This window comes from Lissotriton vulgaris, chromosome 10 (genome assembly GCF_964263255.1).
Source record: "Lissotriton vulgaris chromosome 10, aLisVul1.2, whole genome shotgun sequence".
NCBI classification, from domain to species: domain Eukaryota; kingdom Metazoa; phylum Chordata; class Amphibia; order Caudata; family Salamandridae; genus Lissotriton; species Lissotriton vulgaris.
The window spans coordinates 34,237,251-34,256,837 of record NC_141698.1 but is presented as its reverse complement, the minus strand read 5'-3'; the positions used below and the strand labels follow the sequence as shown (position 1 = coordinate 34,256,837).

The window sequence follows — 19,587 nt, the reverse complement described above, 5'->3', positions numbered from 1 at the left end:
AACACCAGGCTCTTAGTATTCCTCATTATCCCTATACCTGATCTACATAAACATGTCCTCAGGCACGGCATAATTATTCTGTATAAGGGTCACCACTTTTTTCATCCTTAGCGAACAGTCCGCTGTGTATGAGCGGATTTGTTTGGAAAAACATTTATGATTGTTTTCAAAACATATTGATTCTAGAAGAAACCCTAGAGTGACCACTCTAGTATATAAGACCCTTATCCCCCCCCTTTAAATCAGAGGAGAAGTCCTTCCAAGCTGGCAAGTGACCCTGCATGCTAAATCTTCGACATGCAGCGGTCTGACATCCCTTGCAGGTTGTTCTCCTCGAAGCAGAGATGGGTTCCTTTATTCTCTACCATCAGGGGAGGGGATGGTTCATCCCTAGGGGATTCTTGGCTACATATACGCATATACATGCTACACATACAGATCTAGGCTAGGTACATTTAGGCAAATTACTTAGGGTGCGCGTTTTAGGAATATGCAAGTGGTACTGTTTTTGTCTGAACTGCTCATGTTCATCTTATTAGCACTAGGGTAGAAATATATCTACTATTTGCTATATTGGTAACTGAAATCTCTTTCGTATGCTTCTGTCCCCTGATTGTCGCAGCAAACATAAGACTGACGCTTGACCAATAAATACTTATTGGAATGTCCTAATTGCCATCCTGTGTATTTTCTGAGAATAAGGGAGCACGAGTGACTGAGTGTACGGTGCTGTACTGTTTTCCATGATCCCTGAGGAATCAGGGTTGTTATGTTTAGTGGTTGCCAGAAACTACCTACACCACTGTAAGATACAGGGGCTGGTAGTTGCACTGTAGAGCTAGCTGGTCTTGCGACTGATATATCCTGTGGGAGTGTCCGGAAGCGGTTGGGACACCAAGCCTTCAGTTTAGGTCATCCAAAATGTGCAGGTCCTGGGGATTCCTAGGAACTACACGACACTACGATTGACTGGTACAACAAGAGCAGTCCTGCGTCCATACACGTGGGCCCTATGACTGACTGGTAACGAAGTGTAGGCTGGAGTTCTCCGCTGTGGGCCCTATGACTGACCGCTACAACAACAGTAGGCGGTACTTCACACATGTGGCACCTGTGACTCACTGATACAAGAAGGGTAGGCCGGAGTCCCCACACACGGGCCTTATGACTGACTGGTACAACATGAACAGTCCTGAGTCCCCACACTCAGGCCCTATGACTGACTGGTATAACAAGGGTAGGCCTGAGTCCCTACACTTGGGCCCTATGTCTGACTGGTACAAGAAGAGTAGGCCAGAGACCCTATATGCCGGCCCGATGACTGACTGGTACAGCAAAGGAACAAGGGTAGGCCTGAGTCACCACTCAAGAGCCCTAAGACTGGCTGGTACAACAAGAGTAAGCTGGAGTACGCACACGCAGGCCCAAAGACCGACAGAAATAACAAGGGTAGGCCGGAGTTCACACATACATATGGCCCCTGTGACTGACTGATACACCAAGGGTAGGCCTGAGTCCCTACACATGGGCCCTATGACTGACTGGTACAATAAGAGTAAGCCAGAGTACACACACATAGGCCAAGTGACTGACTGGTACAACAAGAGTAGGCCGGAGTCTGCACATGTGGGGCATTTGACTGACTAGTAAACAAGAGTAGGCTGGAGTTCGCACACTTGAGCTCTCTGACTGACTGACTGATACAACAAAGGTTGGTCTGAGTCGCCACGTGCCGGCCTTATGACTGACTGGTACAACAAGGGTAGGCCTGAGTCCCCACATGCGAGCCCTATGACTGGCTGGTTCAACAGGAGTAGGCTGGAGTACCCACAAGGAGCCCAATGACTTACTGGTGCAACAAGAGTAGCTCTAATTCCCCACATGTGGGCCCTATGACTAACTGGTGCAAAAAAAGTAGGCCTGAGTACACACACGGTGGCGCTATGACTGACTGGTACAACAAGGGGAGGACTAAGTCCCCACATGTGGGCCATATGACTGACTGGTATAAGAATGGTAGGCCTGAGTCGCTACATGTGTGCCCTATGACTGTCTGGTACAAGAAGAGTAGGCCGGAGTCCGCACACATGGGTCTAACTGGTACAACAAGAGTATGCCTGAGTTCACCACACACAGGCCCTATGACTGACTGTTACAAGAAGGGTAGGCCTGTGTACCCACACACTGGCCCGATAACTGACTGGTATAACAAGGGTAGGCCTGAGTCCCCGCACGTGGGCCCTATGACTGACTGGTACAACAAGAGTAGGCCGGAGCCAGCACGCGTCCCTGGGACTGACTTGTACAATAGTAGGCCGGAGTCCGCACATGTGGGTCCTTTCACTGACACAACAAGGGTAGGCCTGAGTCCCCAAACACCAGCCCTATGACTGACTGATACAACAAGGGTAGGCCTGAATCCCCAAACACCAGCCCTATGACTTGCTGAGACAACAAGGGTAGGCCTGAGTCCCCATCCACCAGCCCTATGACTTGCTGATACAACAAGGGTAGGCCTGAGTCACCACCCACCAGCCCTATGACTGACTGATACAACAAGGGCAGGCCTGAGTCCCCAAAGACCAGCCCTATGACTTGCTGATACAACAAGGGTAGGCCTGAGTCCCCAAACACCAGCCCTATGACTGACTGATACAACAAGGGTAGGCCTGAGTCCCCGAACACCAGCCCTATGACTGACTGATACAACAAGGGTAGGCCTGAGTCCCCAAACACCAGCCCTATGACTTGCTGATACAACAAGGGCAGGCCTGAGTCCCCAAAGACCAGCCCTATGACTTGCTGATACAACAAGGGTAGGCCTGAGTCCCCAAAGACCAGCCCTATGACTTGCTGATACAACAAGGGTAGGCCTGAGTCCCCAAACACCAGCCCTATGACTGACTAATACAACAAGGGTAGGCCTGAGTCCCCAAACACCAGCCCTATGACTGACTGATACAACAAGGGTAGGCCTGAGTCCCCAAACACCAGCCCTATGACTGACTGAAATATTTACAACAAGGGGTGGTGAGGAACAGAGTCTCTGAATTAAGCAGAAAGCTCTCACCCAGTCAAAAGATCAGGGCTAGATCCAACATCGTTATTTAGCTCACTGCACCATCCCAGTTTCAGAACCTGGCTGTATGCAAATTAGTCTGTTCCTGTCCCAGTGCATGATGGGAACAGGGCAAACCAAACTACAAAAGCCAATTCTTACACTGGGAAGGAAACAAGCTCCCGGGGACCGGTTTCTGGCATTACAGCCGTCTTCGGCCCGGTTTGCATGAATCCTGATGGTGCAGTGAGCAAGGGTCTCACATCTGAGAATACCCTTCCACGCTTAGGGTGGACAAAAATATTTACAACAAGGGGTGGTGAGGGACAGAGTCTCTGAATTAAGCAGAAAGCTCTCACCCAGTCAAAAGATCAGGGCTAGATCCAACACCGTTTTTTAGCTCACTGCACCATCCCAGTTTCAGAACCTGGCTGTATGCAAATTAGTCTGTTCCTGTCCCAGTGCATGATGGGAACAAGGGTAGGCCTGAGTCCCCAAACACCAGCCCTATGACTTGCTGATACAACAAGGGCAGGCCTGAGTCCCCAAAGACCAGCCCTATGACTTGCTGATACAACAAGGGTAGGCCTGAGTCCCCAAAGACCAGCCCTATGACTTGCTGATACAACAAGGGTAGGCCTGAGTCCCCAAACACCAGCCCTATGACTGACTAATACAACAAGGGTAGGCCTGAGTCCCCAAACACCAGCCCTATGACTGGCTGATACAACAAGGGTAGGCCTGAGTCCCCAAACACCAGCCCTATGACTGACTGATACAACAAGGGTAGGCCTGAGTCCCCAAACACCAGCCCTATGACTGACTAATACAGCAAGGGTAGGCCTGAGTCCCCAAACACCAGCCCTATGACTGACTGATACAACAAGGGTAGGCCTGAGTCCCAAAACACCAGCCCTATGACTGATTAATACAACAAGGGTAGGCCTGAATCCCCAAACACCAGCCCTATGACTGACTGATACAACAATGAAAGGCCTGAGTCCCCAACAACCAGCCCTATGACTGACTGATACAACAAGGGCAGGCCTGAGTGCCCACATGCGGGCCCTATGACTGGCTGAGACCTTTGACCACGTATGACTGCCCCTCCTGTACTCTTCAACACATGAAGTGAATTGAAATAACTGAAAAAGTATCATAGTACCTGTTCAACAATCATGTAAAAGCTATAAAGGTTTTATATGTATCATTCTTTAGTTCTTACAGACCTGAGGAATTCTTTTTCCCAACCTTTAAAATCCAGTTTTAGTTTTCAAAAGCCAACCACAGCTTGTCAGACCATGAATCCCCACATTTGGGAACCCCCATGCGGGAGTTCTGGGGAAAAAACTGGAAGGATTTAATTTAAACATAGTTTACGCTGGAGTGGACGAAGTTTTAGAGCGAGGGAAGCCAAAATAGAATTCATTCTTAGTTCTAATGAATCAAAAGTCTGCCTCCAAAATTAAGAATGTTGACACGCCATATATAATGATTGATCTAACCTTTTATGTGAGAATATCGTCAAATATAAGCACTCTTTGCCATGTAATACTAAAACATCAGTTTGAACCCTGCATTAGCCTATTTGTTTAAAATTCAGTAATTGTTCGTTTATTTCAGCAGGCTCCATTGGAAATGCTGTAAATTCCACAGCTGGAATTCCTTTGGAATTCTAGCCCCACGCTCTCCAATTTTGGTAGAAATCTATACATTTATTATATGCACAGACTGTTGATTAAACTAGTACACTTTCCCGCATACTGGAGGAGCTAAAAAACACTAGCCTATTCGCCACGTGTTAAACTTCATCGTTGTTGCTGGCTGTCATGCCTACCGAGGTGAACGTAACAACTACATCTCCCGGCATGCTCGGCGTTGAGGACTGTTTCCGGGAGGGGCGTTACCGCTTGATGTTTTGACAAAAGACTACGTTTCCCGGCATGCCATCGCCGAGGCCTCCAATGAGGGACACAGCTGACCTGTCAACGTGCCTGATGGGAAATGTAGTTTTCGCTCTTCCCTGCGGGCTTGCCTTGTTGTAAAGATGTCGGAGGTGCAGCTGCCTCCGGTGCGGACCCTGGAGGACTTCTTGCTGGGTTCGGCTCGCTTCAGCCCGCCGGACGTCCGGGACCTTCAGCGCTGGAACCACCGAGTCATCAACAACCTGCTGTACTACCAGAGCAACTACTGCTTGCTGCAGCTGCTGCTGATCTCCGTGGGAGGGTGAGGATGCGTCTAGCTGGCGATGCACAGCGCCCAGTGTAGGCGCTACACCCCAGACGTGTGCTCCTCTGCAGCTGCAGCAGATCTGCTGGGAGCTGTCCTCTGGAGAGTGAGGCTGACGTGTCACTCACAGCACACCAGATCTGGTGCTCCTCTGCAGCTACAATATTGTATCATATTTTAATTGCATGTATGTAGTGCTCACTACCCCTGACGAGGCGTCAAAGCGCCTTTTCGGCGAGTAGCATGAAGTACCCAAGAAGGATTAGTGGTGAATTAGTATAATGAAACTATGAAAGTAATTTGAGTGGTGGATATGTTAGTCAGTTATTTGAATTGAGAAGGATAGTGGAGGGATAAAGAAGGGAAAAAGGTTTGCATTTATATAGCGCCAGTAGAGAGCAACCACTACTTACTGCACCTGACCTGCTGGCTGCTATCCTAGGAGGTTTAAATATTGAGGGATGAGACCTTGCAGGGGCACCACCGATAGCTGCCAAGCGGTCCCCTGCTACGTGGAACATCCTCTTCCTTACTTTGAAGTGTTAGCCAACAGCACTTTGCATTCTGGGCGTTTGAATTACAAGCTAAAATCATCTCTTTTTTTAAGCACCATGATTTCTGTCTTGTTCTTTGAACTTTATGCGTATTAGCTGAATTATCCCAGCATGCAAACTGTTGTTGGTTGAAATCCAGGACTGTCTTGGGGTGTCGGATATGGAACAGAACTAGTGGCAGCTATGGTTAATTCTCATAGTTAGGTGAGTCGGGTGAAGGCTGAAAGGTCACTGTGAAGGCTGATTTGTCGCTGTGAAGGATGAAAGGTCACTGTGTCTAGATTCCTTACTATGGTCTGTGCCACTCTACCTAGGGCTGCACATTAACCCCCACCAGGGGAGAAGGTTTTGTGAATTCTGAGACCATTGAAAAAAATGTATGCATAGGATTATTTCTGCATCCTTGCATTCTCAGCTAATGATGGGTTGTCGCAAATTGCAACCTTCTAAATCAGTATTCATTAGGCAGGTCATGTTTCAAACTCTTGCGAAGGGACACTTTGTGATGCAACTTAATATGTAGACCAAATCGCAAATTGCATTCCTGATCACAATCTAGTGAGTTTGCTAATTGCACATCCCAGGTTTGTGAATTGGATAGTATGCTAGACATCTAGTCCCACAAAGCCACCAAGCGCGTTACAGAGAAATATTTTATTAAAACAAGCGCCTCAAATATAGGCCAATACATTTGGTGTGAGGGCAGTGTGAAACCAGATTTCACAAATCATGGTGTGTTGGAGAGGAATATAACCTAATTGGGTCTGTACAGTTTTTTAAATCACTTATATTTACATTACTTTGCACATGTTGATAGTTTGCGGCATAAGGGAGTTGAGTGATTACACCAAAATCCCACAATGTTTGGTTGTGCGCTAAAGCTGGGAATTGAACTCAGTCTCTATGACGGAAGGTAGGCAGGAAGGCTGAATCACCTCCTCTTTGGTAAAGTGTTTTAGTAATTGGGAGAGTCCTGGGTGAAAGGGGAGATCCTTCCATACTTCCTCTCTTTCTCTCATATCACGTGTCCAAAAAGAGGCCGCTGGGGAACCCTGATAAGTTCTTCACCGTAATGGCGGCGCAGTACTTCCTACCTGGCACTCGTACTCCTGGTTGTGGCGTCAGTTTTATGAGATATAGCACATTAATACCCGGTCTAAACAATTGACTGGATTACCTCGAGCTTGTGGAGAACATCAAGGATTACCTTGACAAGGACGATTCATGTTTTTAAGTATTGAACATATTTCTGTATGGGAGAAGTAAACCGTCCTGATTTTCCGTTTAACACGTTCTGACATCGATCGTTTTGCCAATTGCCTTGATAAAGTCTAAGGGAAGACGAAACATGTTGTGGCATAGTGGCAGTGTTTTATGCTGGACGAGACAACATCAAGAGAAAGTAAACAAGATCAAATTGAAGAATTTGAACCAGTGTGGACTCTATGTATTTAGTATGATCCAGACTTTGGAATAGAACATATTCTCTGAGCGATTCACTTATATAGTGATTTGTGTTCGGTATTTTGTTATTTTGAGTCTTTTACTTTTCCATTAATCAGGAAACTATAATTGGCACGGGTGTGCTTATCGATGCCCTATTATCTATAACTTGTACACACATTGGGTTTCTTCTGTGTGAATTGCATCTTCTGGTAGTAGGTGCTTTAGGGCGATTATAGCACCCCTGAATATAACTGTTAGGTGCTTTCATTATTTATTCACACTACTGTATTGGTTATTTTGAAATTGATTTAGCTATTGATGTGCGGTTCCTTTTCCTCCTGAGGAAAAACACTACTACCAATGTGTTCTAGCTAAAGGATAGAGTATCATGGAAGTCCAGCCTTTTATAATTTTACCGAATAGAATCTCTGATTGAGGACAGGAGAACACGCTCCGGCTGTCAGTTTGGTGAATAAGAATCCGATTGGAGAAGAGTGGTTTAGATGAACCCTCTGATGATGATAATTTACAGCGAATGGCATCTCAATGCAGAGTGATTTCAGCTTTGCTCTAATCTTCTGATTACCCATGAATTGTTGGACCTTCATTAAGTCCTGAGAATGGTCTTCATGAATTGCTAATAAGGGGACGAAACGTTGACACAATATGAGCTCATGAGGGTGGTACTGAATTTGGATGAAGGAAGATATTCATGCTGTATCCTGCACAATCATCATGTTTGTGAATTGTATAACATGAAATGCAAAATTAATTAATAGATTCATTTAATGCACATGTTTCTGATAATCAGGAAAGCAGTCCTATCTAAGCCTTCTTGGTGTAAGTTGGACAACTTTTTTGGAGCTGCTACTCATGCACTTTGGATGTCTATTCGGTTTAGGTGATGGCAATCAGCCTTATGAATTTTTATGATGTGCTGTCGTCCCGTGGTTACATAAGAGCCAACATTCTGTAACTAAAAAGATGTAGTGTTTTTGCAGATTTAAGTTAGCGTAGTGACGATGCAGGTGGATACTTGAAAGCGATCATCTGCCTGAAACATCTTGGTGCTCAGACTGAATAGAGGAGGGCAGGCTAACCTGCCGGGAAGGAGTCACCATGAGCAGAATAAATGCAATTTGGGGGCCTTATGGAAACGTCTGTGGTTAGCAGTCTCAGGGGAGACAAAGGCAGACTGTTCTAGACAACAGTTAACATTAATCATGTTCAGCATCTCTGTAGGATACTCTCTGTCCTCACCATACAGCACACAATAATATAACAGTATTCTATTTGTCACAGTTTTATATATTTTTAAAATTTAAGTTGATCAGTGTTTGTTCATCTTGCACTTCTCTCCTTCACATGTCGTCATGTCTGTTTTCAATATGTATTTATCCAATACATGACTTGCTTTTTTCTAGGATAGGCTGGTGAGTTTTAAGACTTGCTTGTACGCCTTGTTTTAGAATCTTACATTATATATTCTTATCATTTTTTTATATTTCTTTTTATTAATAACAAGTTACACACCTCAGACATTTCTCTAACAATTGCAGTCATACTGGCAACGCTTGTCAAATTTAGCAATAGACACAATGCACAATTACATCTCCCAATTGATACACACAGCAGGTCTACATTGGGTCATCCCCATATCTATGCCTCGGGGGTTTACATATGCATCCACTATAGGTGTTCCAATTCCCGCAAATCTGCGTCCATTTACTCAGACGCCCTCTGGACTCGTACACCATCCTCTCTGTCAACATGCACCAGTCCATATCGTTCTCCCACTCCGTGATGGACGGTGGATCCTGCGCCCTCCACTGTCTTGCTATGTTTCGCTTTGCTATTGTCATACCAAGAGTTACCCATAGTTTACCCTTGGTGCTTAGGTCAGTGAGCCCCCGATATAGTCTTATAATTAATAAAGTTTGCATCTTGTTACTGGACTAGTTCATTCGGTCGTGTGTGTTTCACAGCCTATATGTCTGTTTCTGCACGTGTTGTTGAGTATTTGTCAGCGACCTGCCACAAAGACAAACATATACACAGTGATAGCACTCAAGTGCGCTACTCACCCGTGAGGGTCTCATACCACTAAGGGACGCAGACTCATGCACTGATGCTACCTGTGCCATACCTTTTCTCTGGTAGGAAGAATGCGCTACTGGCACCTGTGTTGGCCTCTGTTTTATGTGTGTGTGTGAAGGAGCATTACACTACTGCTAACTATCCTGCACTTGTTTTATGTTCGGGGATCTTGGACTACCTCTGCTTAGCTTGTTCTTCTTCCAACAAGTCTTGTCTCATCTCTCAATTCTATAAAATACAGATTAAATAGAAATGCTTCAGAGGTCATGACCTCAAAATACATTTTAGCTAACTTTGCACACTACCATAACAACATGATTAAAACACTAAAAAGTCAGTTTTTTATTGAATTCATGGAATTTGCAACCCCACAGAAAATGTTGTTTCAGTGATTCTACAGCGTTGGACCTTCTTATGCCTTAAAATCAGACTACCTACACTGGTAAGAGGTCAGGCCCCATGTGGCAAAGGGAGAATAACCATATACACGTACTTATTGCGCTGTGATAGTCTCTCACTGGTCAGAATTAACTTTGCTCAACCATGAGTGGTCCGAAGGTCTCTTTCCAGCATCCATAGCATTCGGTGCCCAATCAGAAGAATTTCAAGGGTCCTACTAAGTCTCTTTCCTTGTATTTTCCATACGAATAATCCCTTGTCATTGCTTGCCACACACGATTGTGTTCCTAACCGCAATGGCGTTCAACACCATTGGCCATAATCTCTCTCATAAATCGGCTACTGTCTCTTGTAGGAGAGGGGCACCAGCTCTATCTAGTTTCAGTTGATTCATGACTAACATAACCTACCAAGCTAAAATAGGTACATTCCTCTCTGCTATTTTGCCCTTCACCACTTTGTCTTCTCCATGTTTTTCTGGCACCACATGGACCAATTTTTGAGGCAGATAATTGTGAGTTGCAGATGTATGCTGATGAAAACTCGACCTACTTGACATTAAAAGAGCACATTTAGATTCACCATCGGGTAGCTAACTGACGGATGTTTAATCTTGATGCATCATCATTTGCTTTCCTTGAACAGTCAGATGCCACAAATCTTACTCCTGGGCTCAGTTGAACTTTCTCTCCTCCACTTCATTTGGCTCGACACCATGGTCGAACTCTAAAACCAGTCTAGAAGGTTTGCAAGTCTGGGTATTACTTTTAAGTGCAGGGTCTCGTTTCATACGTGTGTGAATTAAGTCACCAAAGGGGCCTTTCATCTTCTTTGCCTGCTTGAGGGCATCCTCTGTTTCCTCCAGGTTTGCTAAAGGTTGTGAAAGTTCTGGCAGTGGTGATATCTTGACTAGGCAAAACCCCCTGACCGTCTTCTCCAGGAACATACATCAAACACGACACAAAGTTCAGAGTCGAGCTGCAAGCTCATTTGTGGCCTGGGTGAAAAGATCACAACACACCAGCCTTCAGATCAATAGACGGGGTTTCACTCAAAGAAAGATCACACTTCAGATAACTGCGCTTTGTACACAAGTCGACTCCTATTTGTGCGCGCAGATACCTTACAAAACTCTTCCGACTCCATCGTCCATCCAGGTGCCCAGAGGAAATCTTCAATTAATCTGCTGGCTACGTCGCCATTACACTTAAAACATTTGGAGGTAAATCTCCTCATGTTCAGGGCTTCACTTGTGAAACCTGTTCCCAAGCACCAAGGGTCAAACAAGATATCCTGGTGTTCAGTTGAGGCCTAAAATGAACTTTTACCATTCCTCCTACGGCTCCTTCTTCGCAGACTTCAGCCTTCCTCCTGTTTGATTCCAGTTATTCTTCTTGGTCCCCCCTCACCAGTTATACGCCTGAGACTGGTTGAAATTATAGACCTTTATCCCAAGGGAGTTATGCTTTTGCACACCTTTTTCTCTAGTTCACTGCATCTGACCGTGGTCCGTGTCCACTATTGCCAGCAGCGGCCAGCACAGATGGGAGGTAGCGGGGCGGGGCAGGAGCGGAAAGACGAGGGGAAAGCGGGCAGTAAATAAAAACGTATCTACTCAACACTTCCTTGCAACGTCTTTCCTACGTAGTCCTCACCCTCACTGACCTGAACAACCGGAAGCACGCCCAGGCTCCCATTCAGCCAGTCACAATGCTTCCTTAGCAGCGTTGTTATTGGTCTGAACACCGTGTTTCGGCGCTCAGACGCTGACTGGGTGCCAGGTCATGTTCTCAATGTAGGCTGTAATGCAGCTTGCATGGAGAAAATGCAAAGTGTGCAAGACTGTTTTGGGTGGCCTTAGAGGGCCAGGAAAGCAGTCATTGCGCACTGAGGTGGGTGCTACCATTCCTCCCCTGACCCCTCGCACAAAGCTGGGGGCAGTAGTAGAAATTAAAATGATAATAATGCGAGTTATCAATTTATTTTCTCTTTATTTCACTGCTAAAAAGCAGTGAGGCGATGCTCATCCGCCTTAGTGGAGGAGCCGCCACTGACTGTTGTTCCCTCCTTTGTCTCTTCGTGACCCTCTGTTCTCCTCATCGTCCCACAGCGCTCTCAGGCAAGTACTCGTGATTTGCAGCGCTCTACAAGAAACTGGAAGATAAATACAGTCACAAATATTTGTCCGCTTAACTTATATAATCATAGAGCAGTTCAGCTGAGGCGTTTCCATTCTCCCATCGCCTTCATCAAAAACATCAGTGCTCATTAGATACCAGTTATTAGCACAGTAACTTACCAACATTTTGATGGTTTATATAAAGGGCACAGATGTGTCCATTATGCTCCAAAGCACCACACAGAGATAAATGTTGGTTTGCAGTAGACGTCCATCTTAATTGTCTGTAATATTTTATTTTCGAGAAGGGTAGGTGGTTCTTTTTAAAAATGTTTATTTTAGAAAGGCTCAATATTTCTTCAGATTCTTTTTTATGCCTGCTTTAAATTTCATCTATAGTATAGCTTCATACTAAGGAAGTATGTAAGTTGAGGAGAACCTTGAACATGAAATATTAATTTGAGCCATTCTTTTCTAAAAAAAAAAAAAAAAAAAAAAAAAAAGGAGCCTTCTTTTGAAGTTCGTGTTTGGAAGAACATCGATCCCGTTGAGTTTGAATCTTGTTTAGCTAATTCTACACCAAGTTTTATCTCGGATGTAGAGTTTATAGTCTCTTCATATTCTTCTTGGATCACGTCTTAGGTTGACTCCCTGGCTCCCACAAAACTGATCTCTCAGCGACGAAAAACCCCTTCTGAACAGTGGTTCTCATATAAACTTAGACTGCAAAAACAGCTTTGCAGAAGGGAAAAACTGTGGAGATCCAAATACGACCTAGTCGACAGGAAGATTTATTTGCTAGCTATTACAGATTTTAAAAGACTAATCTTGGAAGAAAAAAAGTGATTTTACTGTAAAGATAGCCCAGTCTAAAAACTCCATTAAAGAGCTATTCCACAGAGTGAGAAGCTTAGCACAAGTACCTGAACTTAGAAGCAACAATGGTGGTCAGAACTTCTGTAATGTTCTAGCTAAGTTCTTCTAGGGAAAAGTGGCAGATGTATTTAATTCATTTACTGACATGAGTCTTAAATACTCTCTCTAATAAAGGAGAGAGGGACCCCAAGACCAAAGGGATAGGGTTCCAAAGTTAACACAAGTCAAAACAATAATTCCCTTTGGGCGAATTAGCATAAACACATAAGTACTTACAGACAAACAATTAGCTCATCAATAAAACAAAATGACAAGGAAGCAATGAGAATAATAGAAATTCAATGCACGTGAAAACACTATGGTAAAATTAAATCTTTGGACCATTTATTAACATACATCATATTTTGTTAAAAATTGGGAAACACATACAGGACGAAACAATAATAAATAAAATCAACATTCCAATAAAAAGGAGCTACAGGAAAGAAGGACTAAACTCAAATAACACAATTATGAATTTTCCTTGATTTCTTATTCCAAATTCACTCCTTAGGCATCGACGCGTTTCGGCGGTACAATTAGCATAAAACCGCCTTCATCAGGACAATTGTACAAATGTTTCCCAATACTTCTTGGATAAAAACGTGATTCAAAGTATTATAAGGGGTATGTTGCCTCCTTATACTTTCCAGGAGATATTCGTCCAGCGAATACTCTTCTTATCATGTACAAGATTCTAGGTAAAAAAGTATATATATAACACGATCAAATCGGCAAAGCCCCTAGCATGATGGCTTTGATAAAAAGTATAGTAAGATGGACCCAACACGCGTAAGATTAAAGAGGAGATACACGAAAATGCGGGTTCCATGAATGGAAAACCGTTATGTCATCCCAGGATACGGGAAACACCAAAAACACGGCCTTGCCGGAAATAGGACCATATCGCACCACGCGGGACGCTATCCAGTTTACAGAAAAAGGTTTGACACGGAGATTTAAGTCTCATATGCAAATCAGTCTTGACCCTGTGCCTCATGGGAACAGTCCAGCCTGAACTACCAAGCCACGTCCTCCCTGGACTGGAGCAAGCATCCTAGGACCGGTTTCGGGGTTTCACCCCTCATCAGCCAGGATAGCATGAATCCAGTGGCACAGTGAGCCCGGGACACCCAATTGATGGACGGAATGCAGAACAAATCAAAAAATTCAGCAGCCTTTACTGCCGGCTGCTCTTCACACTGCAAGAGAAGAGTCTGTATTGTTGCTGAGCACCAGGCACATAACGCATAGTACATACTTTACAAACCCCTGCCGGCACACTGATGCAAATACTGCCTGCTACTGATCACAGCTGGGCACTGGCCATGTCCCGCATAGTATACATTACAAACCACTTCAGGCACACCGATGCAAATAACGCCCGCTACTGATCACAGCTGAGCACCACCGTGCACTAAGACAGCACAAGGCACATTATACAGTCGTAGTCTGGTCCCTACAAGAGCTGCTGCTGTCCCTGAAATTGTAAAGTTGTATTTCATCGCACAGCAAGTAACTGCAAACACTTCCTGATGCTGCTGTTCTGCCTGTCTGAGGGATTTGGTGGGGGTTGGGGAAGGGGGTGCAGGGTGTGGAAGAAATACAAATTGCATTGATTTCTACACAGCACACTTTAATATAGAAGCTGCTGAAATATCCAGGTCATGTTCTTATGATGTGCTCGCATGTTATCTACTGCTCATGTTCCTACTCTACCTTCTTCTTCTCCTGCCGCCATAGGTATGTCCAGCCTCTGACAACCCTCCTGGTGCTGTTGGTGGTTGCTCTTGCCTTCCTGGGCTTCGTGTGGGCAGCCGAAAACAAGGCTGAGGTGCGCCGCTTCCGCCGTAACTACCCCACGTCCTGCTTGATGGCCATCCTCGCCACCAGCTACTGCCTCCTGATGCTGTGCGGCGCCCTGCCAACCTTATTCGTCGCCATCATCCTGCCTCTGTTGCGTGAGTATCACCTGGCACCAAGGAACAGTTTAAGCTGTAGTGTGTGCATGTTAGCTGGACCTGTTCTCACATGAGTGCCTTCTACTGGAGATAAGTGAAACGTCACCGGTATCCATGCACAGCTTGAATATTGACAAGGTGCAGCAGGAGAGTTTTTCTAATTTAGCACAGTTATTTGAGTGGTCAAGATTTGTAACCAGGATAAATGCTGCTAGCAATCGAAATGCGTTATGTTAACTCTTTACATTTGTAGATCTGTTGGTTAAACAGATGTGTCGTCAATGAGGTGCATGTTATTAGCATCTCAGGGCGCAATAGAAGCTTCACCACACTGATCTTAGAATGACCAGGAAGTTCTACTGTACTCGAAGAAACAGAAATTGATGTAGGCTGTTGGCTGCAACTGCAGAGATCACTTCCAAAGTGTCTGACTTTGCATTATTTTACTTCTTCAGTTAAAGAGCTCCAGTTTGCTTCTATCAAAAGCCATTGTATCCGTGGTCGCCTTATGGAAGAACATTGTTGTTATCCACCAGGCAGCCACCTTAACCACCCCACTTGCTTTCTGCTTGAACTAGTGCCGGTTTACCAGCTGCAGCAGTGATGAATTGTGGGGTCCAATGGCACTCCCAACACGCGTGCCACATGCAGTCTGGTCTTCACGGCTATGATGCGCCCATCTGTCTCCAGCTGTCAAATTTGCTGAGTTGTTGAGAGGTGATGCCCTCCTGCTCATGAGGTCCCTTTGTTGACAAGAAGCAACCCTTGCGTTCCCACATCTCAGGCCACAGACACAAGCTTGCTGCTCCGCATTAGTTAGTGTTTAGATCTGGTGCCCAGTACTGTCAACTAGGTCACGACAGTCGCACAGGTGTAAGTGAGAGAGCACAAGTGTCCACAAGAATGGAAGATACTGCAGCATCGTTCCCTTATTTGATTTTGATGTCTGTCCCTTTATTGTGCCAATGGGTACCTGAGCGCACTCTCACCAGGATCACAGTGTTGCCTCTTAAATGGTCTATAGACCGATAGACCCATTGCTGATGCGAAAAGGATGTTGAAGGTCTGACGGGGAGCCTTTAGCGAAAAAGTTACCTGCCATAGTTTGTACTAACTAACTGAGAGGGGATTATTCGCAGACAATTTGATCAAAATCTGGGGATTCCCACCTGTGCCCGTGGCAGGGCAGTGTCTGACGCAAAGGCATTGGACAGACCCTGATGGTACAACTCCCAAGCAGTGTGGAGTGGGACAATCTGTGGGGACTGTGGTGTGAGGGAAGTGAGTGGAAGAAATGTATCGGGTGGTCCATGTCCACAGTAGCTCTCTGTCTGAAATGTGTATTTATTTCTTACCCTCATCCCCCTCGTCTTTCCTAGTGATTCTCACCCACGCTTCTCTGCGCCTTCGGAACCTGAAATCCAAAATCGAGAACAAGATGGAGAGTATTGGGCTGAAGCGCACACCCATGGGCATGCTGCTGGAGGCGCTGGGGCAGGAGCAGGAAGCTGGATCCTAAAGCTGCAAGCACGGGCCACCAATCCGGGGAGGCTCGGCGCACCAGGAGGACAGGCGCCTGCACACACAAGTCAAGATTGAAAGGTGGAATTGATGAAAAGTGACTCTTGGGGCAAAGCCACTCCCTATTCTGGCTTGATGCATGGGTGGTCTGCTGATCTGTGTACTTAACACCCCTCATGCCTCCCACTATCGAGAGCAGGACTCAGCGGGCCAGAACATAAGTGTGCAGGCCGCTCTCTTATCCATGCTACCTGTAGGCCAGCGATCTTATCATCATTAGATCTCCTTCCATTAGCCCTTTTCCTTTTGTCTTTCTTGCTAATGCAGCTGCATAAAATGGAGGAATTACTTGATTTCTATTTCCACAATGCATATCACACCTACCTAGAGGTTGTGACAGAGAAAATCAGCCACCGACACCTCTGTCAGTCACAATAGGTGGGTAGAGTGAGCTCCTGCCTGTCTTTTCTGGGCAGTGGCTTCTGAAGGCATTTAATCCGCCTTGCATTTCCCCCTTTTTGTTTTTACACCCAAGCCACGTCCCACCTCTATCGTGACATGGAGATAGGCATTCACTGAGACACTTGTTGGGAAATTGTGAACAAACAGGGATGCCGCAAGTGACTTTGTCGGCCTCAATTAAAATTTCAAAGCCCTGGTCCCCAGAAGTTTGGAAAAATATCTGATAAGATATAACACACTGCACAAAGTACAACGTCCTAGCATTCAAATCATCTCTCACACGACAATATGTGTTGAATCCACTTGCAAGTGAGAAGAGCTGTGATCACCCGTTAACAGTTCTTTATATGTACGTATGTTTCTGGGGGTCCTTTAGCATAAAAAGACAGGTTTCTTCTGGACGTTGCCATTACAGTTAGTGGTGAGTTAATAGGATGGCCAGAGGAGACAGTTCCGATGAGAGCTATGCGGTCATGGCATCTTAAAAGCCATATGTTGATCCTGCCTTTAGCTATATCCCTGCAGCAGTTACGATGGTTTAAAGGGCCCCCTCCCAACTCTTTATCAGTATTGTGGAAGAAGGATGGCTATGCAGGTCTCTCTATGCCAGACCATCTGCAAAAGGATTTGCCACATATTCAGGTGACGCCATTTCTGCTTATGTCACATTATTTCCAAACATGGATCCTCTTAGTTGGCAACCCCCCAGCAGCAATATAACATAGGAGCCCTGAACAAAGCCTGTTCCACGAGGAAGATTTTACGTGCATAGGCAAAACCCTGAAGCATTTACAAGTTTCATTTTGCTGAGCAAATTTAGAAACATGGTGGGCGAGAAACAGTATTTTCCATTGGGGACTGCACACACAAATGTAAACATCGCAGATTGTTGAAAGCAGAAATGTAGAGATCACCAATTGTTTACCCACCCAAGTCTTGAGTAAAACAATGACGTTATCAGTGGTTGACTTTGAGGGGCATTTACACTGGGATTAAGAGGCTGTGGGCCGGCAGTGCATCTTTCCTTTTTGACAACAGCCTGAATTTTTTAGCATTAAGCTTTAATGCAAGATGGCTGACATCCCTTCCAGTAGATCCATTTCCTTCCTAGAGACCCTTCAGCTGTCCCTGCCCCTTGACACATGACTCTTTTCCTGCGCTATATTATCCTTTGTTAGTGCTTTCCACAATTCTGCATTTTGGTTGTCTTCTTTGCTTGACCTCCCTTTCTCTCTCACCACCCAGTCTCCATTACCACTTTATTATCATGTATTTCTAATATCCCTTCTGCACTTTGAAGGCCTGCTTGAAGTTTCTTTATATTTTTTCTTGTTTTTTAATGTTTTATTTTGTTGTGCGGTTTAAGTGCACCCTGCACAGCTGTTACTCCGGGTTCTGTTCCAGAAGAGGATGCAAATTCTCAAGCTGCACAGAACTGGTGTTGCCATGGCACCTTTGGGCTCTTTCATAAACCTACAAGCCACGCTTGTGCCACCCAGGTTTACTCTATCCCTATAGTCATCAGCTCCCCAAAACATTTTTTGTGTTGAAGTAAGGACTTCATAAGTACTGGTCAAAAAAGGAAGCAAACATGAAAAGCATTTATTTTGTGTGTGAAAGACACAAAATACACTACTCCTTTGATTCCATTTAATCCTTTAGTTATGCACATTCCATTCCGTTAACTTTGTCACTTTTTTTGTTCTCTGTTCTTTTTCATTTCATTCCTTTTACATTTTTTTCTGGATATTTTATCAGCTGCCTAATTTTCACAGCTGTTTTTGAAAATCAGTATTTTGCCATGTTCAAGTTTGTAGCCACCACTCACTTGTTTTCTTTTCCGTCTCTTGATAAGTTGCCTATTCTCTTCAGCTTCACCAGATAAGTATCACTTGTTTTAAAACTGTGTACCGTCACCTGCCTCTTCCATCTGCCCACCAATCACATAGTTTGTGGACAGAGAAATAATTTTTATGACAATGGGAGCAAATAGCAAACCGGCAAAGCGTGTAGTTAGCCAACCACATTTCCAATGTACATATTGTGTATGTTTATACTTTGTTATGGTGGCGTACATGCTAGCATTACCTGTGAAGCTAGCATAAATTCTGTTCACCTAGGTATGTTGTACAAATACTGCCCCATACCCTTAGTGGCCTAGAATTTGGACCAAAAGATTGGCTGCTGCAAGGTTTATTTATGTAGTCGGGTTATTAGGGTATCCGTTAGGCCTTTGTATTGCAGGACTGCTCTGTGCTTTGTGCTGAATAAATCTCGCCTTTTGGTTGAACACACCTGCAACAAAGATTGCTGTTTAAGTTGAGAGAATAGTGAGTATTCCAAGTTGGTTTGAAAATTAATTTAAGAAGCTGCTTTTGGTCCGGACCACCTACAGTATTCACAGAGAGGAGAGTGGGTCAGGCAGCAAGTCTCTGCAGCTTTATTCAGAGCTCAGAGGAACCTGATCCGGGTCTTCGTGGTGATACAGCAGAGGAGGAGATATGCAAGGTTTGGTTCACCAAATACACAGGCTCCCACCTTTTTCTCTTGCACTGTTTCAAATTTGTTGTTCTAGTCCAAGTACCTTAGAAGTGTTACAAATAAATACATGTATTCTCTCTTACTCTTTGTTCTACGTTGTTTCATTTTCTTTTAGAAATGTAAATGTGAGTGCTGGAGCGTGCTACTTCTCTTAGGGACAAAGGATTGAGAGGAAAGAGGGGTGTAGATCAGTGCTTAGTAGCCTTGGAGCTCTTCCTCGGTCCAAAAGCAGTGCTTTTCGCAGGCCTTGCTGGAAGTATAGTCCGGCAAGGAACTCATTCATTC

At 44.9% G+C, this 19,587-nt stretch overlaps 1 protein-coding gene across 1 annotated transcript; it reads left to right on the top strand.

Annotated features, from left to right (window-relative positions):
• Positions 1-5,056: 5,056 nt before the first annotated feature.
• PRAF2 (PRA1 domain family member 2) lies at positions 5,057-19,384 on the top strand. Its single transcript, XM_086940362.1, has 3 exons — positions 5,057-5,284; positions 14,561-14,778; positions 16,158-19,384. The coding sequence occupies exons 1-3, from the start codon at positions 5,106-5,108 to the stop codon at positions 16,295-16,297; spliced, it is 537 nt and encodes a 178-aa protein (XP_086796488.1). The 5' UTR covers positions 5,057-5,105; the 3' UTR covers positions 16,298-19,384.
• Positions 19,385-19,587: the final 203 nt, after the last annotated feature.

Coding starts and splice junctions, on each gene's coding strand:
- PRAF2 (XM_086940362.1), top strand. CDS start 5,106: ATGTCGGAGGTGCAGCTGCCTCCGGTGCGGACCCTGGAGGACTTCTTG. Junction 5,285..14,560: donor CTGCTGATCTCCGTGGGAGG/GTGAGGATGCGT, acceptor CTGCCGCCATAG/GTATGTCCAGCCTCTGACAA. Junction 14,779..16,157: donor CATCATCCTGCCTCTGTTGC/GTGAGTATCACC, acceptor CGTCTTTCCTAG/TGATTCTCACCCACGCTTCT.